The sequence below is a fragment of the Cebidichthys violaceus genome, unplaced genomic scaffold (assembly GCF_023349555.1).
Source record: "Cebidichthys violaceus isolate CVI_PGR_0920_01 unplaced genomic scaffold, fCebVio1.0.p SCAF_152, whole genome shotgun sequence".
Classification (NCBI taxonomy): domain Eukaryota; kingdom Metazoa; phylum Chordata; class Actinopteri; order Perciformes; family Stichaeidae; genus Cebidichthys; species Cebidichthys violaceus.
In genome coordinates, this window is record NW_027176321.1 from 85,578 (window position 1) to 97,666 (window position 12,089).

Consider the following 12,089-nt stretch of genomic DNA (forward strand, 5'->3'; position numbering starts at 1 on the left):
GACATTTTGATTTGAAGTAATCACACAAATTATTAAATCTCCACTTCTTTTTTATCATGACATGTTATTTCATCATCAGGTCTCTGGAAACAGCAGACAGGTGCCGTTTGGCCAGAAGGGTTGCACCTGTGGCGGTGGCCAAAGCAAACACCTGAGTGTGGGAGGAGTTTGGGGAGACTATGGAGAAGGACTTTTAGGTGGCCTCAAGGAAGTTCTGACAAACTGTTAGACGACAAAGGGAAAGCAGGGCTGGACTGGGATATTGTCACGCAGTGGAAAGAGCACCATAAAAGGAACTCCTGAACCCGACCAACACGTCCTCCATGGAGGAGGAAGAGTTTGAAGACTCCGAGGAAGACTCATCCATATTTCTGGCAGAGGTCGCTGTGGTAGTCAAAATGCTCCTCTGTGGCAAGGCGCCGGAAGGCTCTGGTTCTTGGGGTGGTGGTTTCCATTTCTAAAAAGAGGGACCAGAGAGTGTGCTCCAAATATCGTGGTATCACATTGCTCATCCTCCCTGGGAAAGTTTATTCCAGCGAGCTGGAAAGGCTTCGACCGATTGTTGAACCTCAAATTCAGAAGGAGCCTTGTATAACCAAAGTGAGAGCTGTGTCATATACTCGACATTAAGTCAAACACGTTTCCACTTGGTGTTGGCCTCCGCCACAGTTGTCCCTTGTCACCAATCCTGTTTGTGATTTTCAAGGATAGGATCTCAAGGCTCAGCCAGGGGTAAGAAAGAATCGTGTCTCTGCTCTTTGCAGATGATGTGGTTCTGTTGGCTCCTTCTCAACGTGACCTTCAGCATCACTGGGGCAGTTTGCAACTCAGTACAATGCGGTCGGGATGAGAGTCAGTACCTTCAAGTCTAAGGCTATGGTTCTCTGCCAGAAAACGGTGGACTGCTCCCTCTGGTGCTATACCAGTTCACCAGTGAGAGTAAAATGGAGCGTGAGATGGACAGGTGTTTCAACAGTGATACAAGCTTTATACCGGACCGTTGGATCGCTGGAAGGCGAAGCTCTCATCTTATTTTTTTCTTGATTTAATTTTCACACTTTGGATCTTTTTATGATGAAATCTTTTCGTTTAGTCCATTTAACAGGTGCTTAAAAATTTGTTTTTTACAAAAAATGTACTTGTATTTTACTGTCTAACATTTTGTCGACAGAAATTTGTTTGTTTTTGCGGCAGTACACAATGTATAGTGAACATCTCTGGATGTGATGGGATGGTCAAAGCAAAGGAGCAACATTGAAATTCCTGTTGCTCTTGTCTAGATGTGTGAACGTTGAACCCACCTGTGTAGTTCTCGTTGCCCTGGGTGGCCTCACTCAGCAGCTGAGCCATGGTTGAGCTCACAGCCTTGGTGCTGGTACCCAGATCCTGGGAACATTTCTCAAGCTGAGCAACACAGCAAGGAGACATGGGAAGAAACAAACTGTTATTCCCACCATTCATACGTCCAGTTCAGGGCATGGCACAACCTGGTGGGTAAAGAATTCAGTGTTTGTGTGCGTCTCACCGTCTCTCCTGGCAGCGGTTTGAGTTTGCCCTGCTCAGCTGAAGCCTTGGCTTCCTGGATGTCCTTCTCCAGATCCCTCACCATGGACAGAGCATTGTCTATCTCCAACGGACCGCACGCTTCCTGAGCCTGTATATATAAAAAAGTAATTTTCTTAATCACACAAGATAAAACTGGACCAGTTAAAGCGTACTCTTGAGAGATGAGCAATATGCTTGAAATGTTAGCTTAAAATTTCAACTTGCTTTTAATTATCGTGTAAAAAAATAACACTATATGATCGCTACAGCACAATATAATTCAACTTTAAGTCAATAAAAAATGGGCCTGGTGCAAGAACCCCTCGTGCATACAGATTTGTTCTGAAAAGGCACGTGAGTGGGATTTAAGAGAATTCGTCATTCACCAATTTTCGAGTCATTGTACACACAGTCGGCCTTTCTCCACACAGAAACAGCACTTGTTTGACCGGATACCAAACTTCTACAATTCAGATGCTCCTGACAGTTGAGCATCACCTGCTGTAGGCGTTAATAATCCCTCCTCCAATATCTCTGGGACTATCACATGACCACCTCTCATATCAGTCATCACCTCTTTGTTTTGGACAGATGTTTTTAGTGTTGCCTTCATGGCATCATCATCAAGAATCATTGCCAGCAGTATTACTAATATGTCATAATTGTTCAGGTCCTCTAACATGACCACTGACACTGCTGCGTACGTTATTAGTTTTTTTACTTTCATGCCAATAACGACACATTGAGAGAGAGTTTTGTTTATGATATAACTATATAACTGCAGTCCTAATTTTATAAATCATATGAAGATGGGCAGCTTTGAGTCGGTTCTTATCATTTAAGTATAAAATAATTACGATAAAATTAAATATTATGCTCCAAAAATACTTTTATAATTCATTTAGGTGATCTGGTTAATGGACCAAAGGATTGGTGGGTAGGTAGAATCTCTTTGGCTGACTACACCCTTACCTCCCTGTGCTCTGTGCTCTGTGGACCAGACCTCAGACCACTCTGATCAATTCATTTTGGGAGACCTTAAGTTTTACCTTAACTAGCTTACGAATACCACAGTACCAGGGTGCCAATGATCAGGATCAGGTGGCATTCATCAGGCTGAAAGGAGTATTGTACAACGAGCTTGACCACTTAAGAGAGTTTGGTGAGTCTGACTTGGAACACTAGTGTGACCAAACCTCTGAGAAAAAAGCAAGATAAGTTTAGCATAAGAATACAAAGATGTTCTTGCATGAGACACTGCCTACCGCTGCACAATTCATACTAGTAATGCATCAAAAACAGATGTCTTTAGGTCTAGTTGGGCTCACTGAATAAAGTATTAATGACAGTACCAGCACCGTCACTACAGCACATGTAAACTACGAGTAAAACCCACCAACCTTTTGTCGTAGAATGGAGATTAAGTTATATAAAGCTCTCGCTTTGTAATTCTTAAAAGCATGTCAGTAAATTTTTGGAGTGAGTCCACATCACAAGGAGAATATAATAAAGAGCATAGATGTGTAGGACCTTCTGTGAGGTGGCACGGAGCTCAGCCAGGGCACTGGCCAGGTTCTTTGCACATTGGCCGAGCTGCATAGCGGAGGCCTGGTCACCGATGGTGGGAACTGTGGCCTTGGAGGCTGTAACCATCTTAGCACCGGGCTGGTAGAGGAGAGGAAGATACAAAATGTTAACTCTACAAAGAACTTACTGAGGGGTCCAAAACCTCTTATGTTTGTCCTAAAGGAGAACTGCTGTTCAGGTCAGCAGACGTGAAAATTCTCTGCAAATGTGTGATGCCCATCAGCCTCATTTAGGTCAAAGGGAAGTGCCAGATAAAAAAAAAAAACATCAGATCTATCCTCCAGTCCATGAATATCTAGTTATTTGCTTCATACTGTTGACCATTCTCCCAAGCACAGTGTTGTGCTTTTGACTTTTTCAGGTTATTTAGGAACACTATAAAAATACATTTGCAAAGATTTTGAGTGTTGGGTAATCACAGCAGATAGAATGTCTGCAGTGTTTTTTTCAACTTCTCAGTGTTGCATTGTGCATCATAACAGATCTCATAACCTGAATAACAACAAAATAATAACTAAAGCTCCACTAGAATGACTGCTTCAGGGTTGTGTGCCTCCAAGCAGTCAGGCTGCAGTTAACATCCATGTCTGTGCAAAATGTCATCACTTCATGGGGCCTGGACCTGTGACCACCAAATTCTCATCAGTTCAACCTTGAGTCCAGGTGGACGTTTGTGCCAAATAAGAGGAAATTTGATGAAGGCATTCGTGAGATACCACGAGAGTAGGACGCACGTGAGGTCACCAACACCTTATCAATTCATCCTTGAGTCCACTTACGGACGGACGATCTAAGGACATAATGCCACCGGCAACGGCTGTGGCCGGTGCGGAGGCATTCAAAAACTGTTGGTGGGTGTATTTATCACTGCTGTTCCATCACTGTTCTGCTCTGGTAGAAGTCTGCGGCCCTGTTACTGTACTGCTGAACGGCTATTTTGAAAAACGCTAGATGCCTTTCCCCAGTTCACTGAGTGAGTGAAGATCATGGTGTGACGGTCACCTGCAGGAAGTTCTGGCTGGCACTGATGAGGGCCAGCTGAGCGCTGGGGCTGTCAGGCTGAGACTGGCTGCCTCGGACTCCCTGAACCAGCTGAGGGATCTGCTCTGCCACCACCTGATGTCACACACACACACACACACACACACTTAGATACTCACCTGCTGTGAAAGCACAGGACTAAAACATGAAAATGAAAAAAGAGAAGAGCGTGTCTACCTTGCAGCTCTGGACGAGCTGCTGCTGGGCAGCCTGGTTCCTGTTGGAGGAGGCGGCGTGTTGGGCAGCAGCAATGGTCTGAGTGGCAGCTGCTGCTGCTTGTTTGGCTGCATTCTGATAGAAAACAGGAAACAGACATGTGTCAACTTAAAGCGCCGCCTATATATGACCATCAACAAATATCATTTAGAGTTGGATAACTGAATAAAGTACCTGGAACTACATTAGCAGCAAATATTAGCCGGTTATCCCTTTAAATGACCCTTTAAAACCACAGAAACAGTAGCAAAATGTCAAGTTTGACATACCTGAATATAACTTGATACCAAGAGCAACAACTTCCAGCAGCTACTAATAACAAGAGCATAGTATTGTAGACGTAATACTCTTCTTATGGGTTAGGGTTATCAGATATCGTCTTTAAACTACATTCACTTTTAGCACTTGTAAGCTAACACATGGCTGAAGCAGCCACTTGATCCCTTACATGGATGCTTGGTAAGCTTGTAGCTTGTGTCATTAGGTGAAGAGCTCACAGAGACACAGAATATACATGTCACACATAGCACATGGCACAGGCCTACCAAGAGAACACAATACAAGTTAAAGCTACAGCGAAGAACTTTTATTTTGTGTAGATTCTGGCGGTGCCTGTGGACAAAAGTGGTAGTGTCTTTAGAAAACCTAATTTTACTGTCCCGATGAGGACCTATTAAAACAACTTCCACTGGTCAATCCAATTATTCTGAGGAGGCAGCACTTAACACAATCAGGGGATGTCAATGTCGCTCAGACTGCAGTACTTATTTGCTCCGCCTCCTTCCTTTTTACCTCCAGCTTGTTGACCAGCCGTTTCTTGATGGCATTCTGAGCGGCAGCGTTGGTGGCCATGCGGAGACCTTCAGCAGCCTCTCGCAATTTCTGCTGCTGCTCCTCACTGTCTGGGTTTGCCGCTGCCCCCTGGGGTGAAACACACACAGATCACACACATTCATCCGACAGGCTTATGGAAATGAGGACGTCTGGTCATTGTGTTAAAGGCAGACATGATGAAAGAGAGAGACAAAGGCGGACCTTAGCGGCCTCCACCATCTTAGCAGTGGCATCAGCCAGCAGCTTGGCAGCTGACAGCAGCTTGCGTGAGTTCTCCAGGTCTGACTCTCCCTCTGCATCCATCTTGATGGCGTTGACCAGATCAGACGTGGCCTGGGCAAGGATACGAGCCTGACGGACCATCTCACCTGGTGGGTTAAATGACAGTTTGCATATTGCTATTGGGTCCTGAGGGTATTGAGGTATAAATCCTCTCACAGACTTTGAGCAGCCACAGCAAACTGTAGGACCATCCAAACAACAGATGTCACAGTGTGTTAATCTGAAGCAAATGTAGGAGGGATGGAAAGATGGATGGCACCATTTGGATGCCCATCAGTGCGATGTGAGCCCTGTGGTCCTGACTTTAGCTGCCTTCACCTACCAGCGTCTCCCATCGAGCTGAAGATGTTCTCGGTGACATCCAGAATCCGGTCGGTGGCTTCTCCGTGGCGTCCGATAGGATGGCCTCCGCTGGCATACTGTTTGATGTGTTGGAGCAGCTCATTGAGGGCCTGAGTGACACCTGTGGCGGCCACGCCCACCTGTTTCAGCAAGCCCTCGTCATTGGTGGCTCCCTGTGACGCATCTACACAGCCCTCTACTGACTTGGCCACCAGCTTTCCAGCCTCAATCAGCTGCTCCTGGCACACTGGGGAGCTGATGGTTGGTGCCACCACCTTGACGAGTGATAAGATAGAAGAATAAAAAAAGCTTAGGCTGCATTCACATACAACATGTTTCCGTCAGCTTCCAGACGGTGAATGCTACGGCCACTGAGTAGGTGTATATCTCAGGTAGACTACTCACCCTGGTGCAGGCCACCAGCTGAGATGTGGACAGAGCACACTGAGTGGCTGCAGCTATGACCCGGTTCTGCTGGGTCGAGTCCTCCGTCTTCTGAGCCACGTTCTTAGCTTTAAGCACCAGGGCCGCTGCGGCGTTAGCCACAGCCTTAGCCAGATGCATCAGCATGTCCTGCCAGCAGCAAACACACACACACACACACACACACACACACACACACACACACACACACACACACACACACACACACACACACACACACACACACACACACACATCAGTTAGTATCATTTAGCACTGACCACTCACTACTCATAGGTGAAGGAAGGACAGTTATTTATGATAATGTAAGATTTGAATGCTTTGAATTACGTAGATTATCAATGAAATTATTCACAATACATGATTGAAATGTGAAATGATTAATACATCTTCAAAACTTTCTATCAAACTATGGAAGGTTGATTAATTCAAACGTGATTAGGCTTTATATCTTCAATGCTGTCTCCAGGTTCCACATTGGTTCTTTCATATGATTGTCACAAAAGTAGCGTCCATCACGGTGTGCCAGTGAGCCACAAAATATATAAAATTATCAGTTTGAGCTGAAGACGTGTTTACACAGAGGCAGTAGGATTATTGGGGTCACATCTCTTATAACATAGTCATGTCAGGGACATTACAGCACTCCTTGTCCTTTAGCATGAGAACACACACACAGGTTTTAAAACTACAAAGGAGGAACTAAAGGAGGATTAAAGATAAACTTTGACCCTGTCCCCACCGTACCAATTGTCACTTAGAGTCATCTCAGAGCTATTTGGATTTGAAATGAACAAGGATTGACAAAGTGGATTATGATTTGGTTTGACTGGATCACTTGCTACTAGATTGTTTTGATTGGCCTTTTAGAATGAAGCATTTGTCTTGAGGACACATTTGTTACCAGCATTTGACAATGAGAGGAGACTCTCCATCTGGCAGCCCTGAAAGATCCTTTACCTAGAAACTGTCAAATATAGACATGAAACAGAAGATACAGTTTTATAACACAACCAAAGACACTGGTCCTAATGGAGCATGGTATGTAGTGATATTATTAGGAACCTGTTTTTAAAGGTTAATTTTAAATAGAGCCTCATGGCGCCAAATGTGGCACTTCAACAGCCATTTGAAAAGAAGGAAAATACTGGCATTTTGGAATAGGCATCAACATTGAATGGCAAAGTGAACATTTAAATAAAGTTCATTGTATTCATTGAAATCTTCTTCAAGATGAAGTATAGATCTGGAGTAGTTATACCTTTCCTCCACTACTGGGAGAAAACAAGGTCCAGTAACAATACATAGCATCTAAACTCCACATAGACTACACTGTTTCACCTGAAGGCTTTTCTTTGTAGTGCTACACAGCAAGAATGAAGAGGCACCCAAAAGTGCATGAATCAAAGTTGAGGAGGGCCCACCTGGAACTGTGGATCCGTGTCAGTCTCTCCTATGTGAGAAAGCAGCTCTCCGCTGGCCGTGCCAACGTTTCCTGCAGCCTGCAGCAGGATCTGACGAGGCTAGAAGCAAAAGATATTATGGACACAAAGTCAAACAACAAAGGGTAAAAACATGACATATCTCCATGTCCCTTGTAGTTTGGTGGTGTACCTCTGTGTTCGCAGGCTGGGCGGTCTTCAGCATGTCGGAGACGGCACAGGCCAGGTTCTTGGCGGCACCCAGCAGCTGCTGCCCATTTGCTCCTTCGTCCTCCATGAGAGCCGCCAGCAGTTTCACTCCCTTTGACATTTCTGTCAGGTTGGAGGAGATTGTGGTCACAGCACAGCCCACCGCTGTGTAGTCCGTCTCTGCTGGGTCACCTGAGGACAAATAGATACAGAACTGTATGAAGTTTGGTCAAGGAACTCATTTTGACAGTGTTCAGGAGGTGATGTTTTTTTAGAGCAGAACTCTCTATCCATATTTTTTGAAGTGCCCTGAATGAAAGTCAACTCTCCCTGAAATAAAAGTGGAAACCGAAAAGTTTTTTTCATATTAAATATGCCATACATACTGGCAGCAATAAGGAAGGTTTGGTGAAGCACAGTGTTTCTACCTGCAGTGAGGTTGACCATGGAGGCGGTGCCTGCTGTGATGGCATCCACCTGGGAGTGGATCTCATGTTTGGACTCATCCATCTTGTTTTTGCGCCAGGCTTGGGATGCCTTGGACAAAGAAAAAAAGTCCTCTGATCACAAAGATCTAGACCTCATACTCATCATATTAGCACTCAAACCAATCCACTTAGACCAAGAACAAAGGAAAATTCAATCTTACAGCATCTGTTCCCAGTGGAGGCAGGGTATCAAAGTCATCCAGAGAGGCCTGGGCAGCCTGCACAGCCTGCATACTGCAGTTGATGGTTCCAGTCAGGGCCTGCTGTGCTGAAGTCTGTGGACACACAAAACCACCACGTGTTAGTGCGTCTCTCAATACGTTCTGATTTCCCTACGCTGTCTGTGGCTCTCAGCTCCGAGTCCAGTGGTTCCTACTGAACATGTAAATCCTGAAAACACCTCACAAATATATAAAGTGTATGTGGGACTAAATAAACTACAGTGTGTGTGTTGATGGTGATGAAGGAACATGTCACCAGAGCAACAGTGACATTAAAACTAATTTAATGGAGCATAAAGTCTGAACTAAGCACTACACCTAACAAAGTGAAATCTGATACTGATAGATAGATTTAATTTCAGACTCAGGGTCCAGAGAGACAAAAAATGACATACACAAACAGTAAAAGTACATAGGCCTAGCAATGCCTTACAAAGAGACAGCTGTACCAATGTCGCCACAGCTGGGACTGGTAGCGTGTGCTACTAAACCTTATGTTGGTTAAAACAACTATGATCTCATTTTCAGAGTCATTAAGTCAACAAATTAATTTATACATACACATAGTTTGAAAAGTATTGACTCCTGCAGCCACAAACATTTCACTAGCACTACTCCATCTCGGTCTCTTTAGCAGTATTCTCATGGCGTCATTATAAGCTACTTGAAGTCTCTGTAAGCTCTTTTTTTGTAGTTTGACCACAAGTGTTTGTCCATAAGTGTGCAGTGGTGTGCAATATGCTCTGAACAGAAACATCTTCACTCCATCTGTACACATACCAAACTTGCGTGAGAGGCTGTTTGCTTGTGCATACATTCTACGACATTGCCTAGAAATGTCATTATCATCGGTCATGTGACACTTCCATCGCAGCATTATTACAGAGCTCTTTGTTGTTGTCTGTTATGAAAGTTGTTGTTTCTACGATGTGTTTGCGCACTGTACTATTTCACCACAAATAGAATGCAATTTGGTTACTATTGCTTTCATGCTAAGGTTTCAGACATTTTAAGTTACTAAATAACATGTTAGTGTGGCATTTCAGAAACAACCTTTACTTCTTAGTAGAACATTACATGCAGTGTTCGTTTGGCTCTGCACATGAGATTTGTTTACAATAAGAAAAATATAATATAGAATATTAAGTATATATAGAATATCACCAGACTTCTCTTTAAGACTTGAAACTATTGAAATAGATTTGTTTCAGAGCTCACTTTAACCTTCTGAGAATTCATTTAAAGCTCTAAATGTGGACTTTTTCCTTTCAGAAATCTGACTTTATTCTTCAACTCATAACGTTCATCCTTTTCCCATTCAGACCCAACCCTCCTCTATGTCATCAGTATGTTATATATCATCAGGGAACTATTCCTTGTAAAAAGTAAAAACAATAGATGTATTGTGCATTCTCCTTCTTAAATAAATAACATATTGAAAAAAATGGGGGTTTTTTGTTGTTAAATCCTTTTCAACTATTCAAAAAAGTCCAAGTTTCATCCACTATGATTCCCTTATGTACTTATATTGTGTTCTTACCAGTAGAGAACAGATGCAGTTATGTTGTTATTCTGCCACTTAAAACCTTTTGTGATATTTGTTTTACCAGTGGGGGCATGTGACCTCGGTGCATCTGTCCACTGGTGATGTGCTGCTTGGCCTGAGGCATGGAGCCCATCTGGAAGCTCTCTGGACCTCCAGCTCCTGAGCGCATGATGGCTGGCAGGGCCACTGAGCCTGTCTCCACCTTGCCCACCTTGTTGAACTGCTGCTGCAGCACTGTGGACCTGGAGAGAAAGAAAAGAAAAGGAGAACTCACTTCAATGTTAAAGGGTTTCCTCCAGGAGAATTGGGTAGCAGAGGTAGTTGCCCAAGCACTCACTGACTGTGAGCACATACTAACAGCCCGATCAGTGTATTAGCATTTTGTCTTTCTGGGTTATAAAAATTATGCATATCAATATGGTAAATGTTAAATGGACTTGTACTTGTATAGCGCTTTTCTAGTCTTTCCAACCACTCAAAGCGCTTTAACACTACGTGTCATCATTCACCCATTCACACACTAATGGAAGGGGCTACCATGCCACCTGCCCATCAGACTATCTAACATTCACACACCGTAGGCACAGCTATGGGAGCAATTTTTATGTCTACAACTGCTGAAAACATACAATATCTGGAAGCACACATACTTTTTGGGTGACACAGAGTCTTCCAGCATGGTGGATTCTTCATCTCCCTCCAGGCCAAAGTGGTCTTTGCTCTTTTTCTGTTAAAAGACAGTAAAGACTCCAGTGAACACAGTGGATCATACAAAATGTCATTTTAAAGGACTCCTGATTTAAGAAAGGTTGGACAGGCAGGCTAATAAACCTGTATGTTACATCTGACGACACCGGACAGATTTCATCTCTCATAACACAACAGTGGACAATAAACAAATGTAAACAATGTAACCTCCATATCTGGAGATCAAAAACACTCACTAAACAGTCATTGATATTCTTAATCACTGAACATAAAATGGATCAGAAGACAGAATAGGATTATGGATTTTCAATATATTCTAGATATAAAAAAACAAGAGAACAAAAGTTGAGCAATTTCCATTCACAACAAAGCTCCTAGATGCCCTTTTACGTATTATTTTTCTAACAATTAAGGAATCCAACTTTAGCAGACAAACGAAGAGAGAAAAGTCAAGTTAGTAACCCTCAACTAAAACATGTTACTATTGTTCAGTATAATGTTGATCTCATAGCAATGCTGACTGTTACCTTTTTAAGGATGATGTCGATGTAACCGGCAATAAGCTGCGCTATCTGCTCTCCCTCAGTGGTCTGCACAGAGTAGTAACCATCCTGGTAGTCTCCAAAGTCCTAAAAGCAGAAAAAGGACAACATGGTATGAAAAGATTAACACATACAGGCAGTTAATTCTCATTGGTATTAAAAGTGTCCTTGTTTCCCTCATTTGCATCTTGGTCCTCTCAGCTAGGTCAAAGGTGGATCACAGATGGGTCAAAGGTTAGTCAAGGCTGGGTCACAGGTGGATCACAGCTGGGTCAAAGGTGGATCACAGCTGGATCACAGCTGGGTCAAAGGTGGATCACAGCTGGGTCACAGCTGGGTCAAAGGTGGATCACAGCTGGGTCAAAGGTTGGTCAAAGGTGGATCGCAGCTGGGTCATGGCTGGGTCACAGCTGGGTCAATGGTGGATCACAGCTGGGTCAAAGGTGGATCACAGCTGGGTCAAAGGTTGGTCAAAGGTGAATCACAGCTGGATCATAGATGGATCACTGCAGTGCCTTGGAGTTGATGTAGTTATCCCCTCCAACACGTCTCCTTCAAACCACCAGCTGTACATTCATTACAAAGCTGTATGTTGTGTTTCTCTTGTGAACAAATGACCACAGCAGTAGCAGTCAGGAGTGTAAATCTATGGCTCATAATTA

At 43.6% G+C, this 12,089-nt stretch overlaps 1 protein-coding gene across 3 annotated transcripts in view; it reads right to left on the reverse strand.

Annotated features, from left to right (window-relative positions):
- The window catches only part of tln1 (talin 1), a 75,101-nt gene that overhangs the window by 36,881 nt on the left and 26,131 nt on the right, over positions 1–12,089 (reverse strand). For 2 of the 3 annotated variants that reach the window (XM_068710409.1, XM_068710410.1), the window contains exons 12-28: positions 11,413–11,514; positions 10,828–10,904; positions 10,239–10,419; positions 8,572–8,685; positions 8,351–8,459; positions 7,906–8,114; positions 7,716–7,814; positions 7,196–7,258; positions 6,253–6,420; positions 5,828–6,122; positions 5,425–5,591; positions 5,182–5,310; positions 4,351–4,464; positions 4,135–4,248; positions 3,076–3,210; positions 1,526–1,654; positions 1,302–1,404 (exon numbers count right to left, since the gene is read on the reverse strand). In XM_068710409.1, coding sequence (XP_068566510.1) covers positions 1,302–1,404; positions 1,526–1,654; positions 3,076–3,210; positions 4,135–4,248; positions 4,351–4,464; positions 5,182–5,310; positions 5,425–5,591; positions 5,828–6,122; positions 6,253–6,420; positions 7,196–7,258; positions 7,716–7,814; positions 7,906–8,114; positions 8,351–8,459; positions 8,572–8,685; positions 10,239–10,419; positions 10,828–10,904; positions 11,413–11,514 — 2,308 coding nt within the window. The remainder of the gene's footprint in view (positions 1–1,301; positions 1,405–1,525; positions 1,655–3,075; positions 3,211–4,134; positions 4,249–4,350; positions 4,465–5,181; positions 5,311–5,424; positions 5,592–5,827; positions 6,123–6,252; positions 6,421–7,195; positions 7,259–7,715; positions 7,815–7,905; positions 8,115–8,350; positions 8,460–8,571; positions 8,686–10,238; positions 10,420–10,827; positions 10,905–11,412; positions 11,515–12,089) is intronic. The other variant, XM_068710411.1, reaches the window with a different exon arrangement.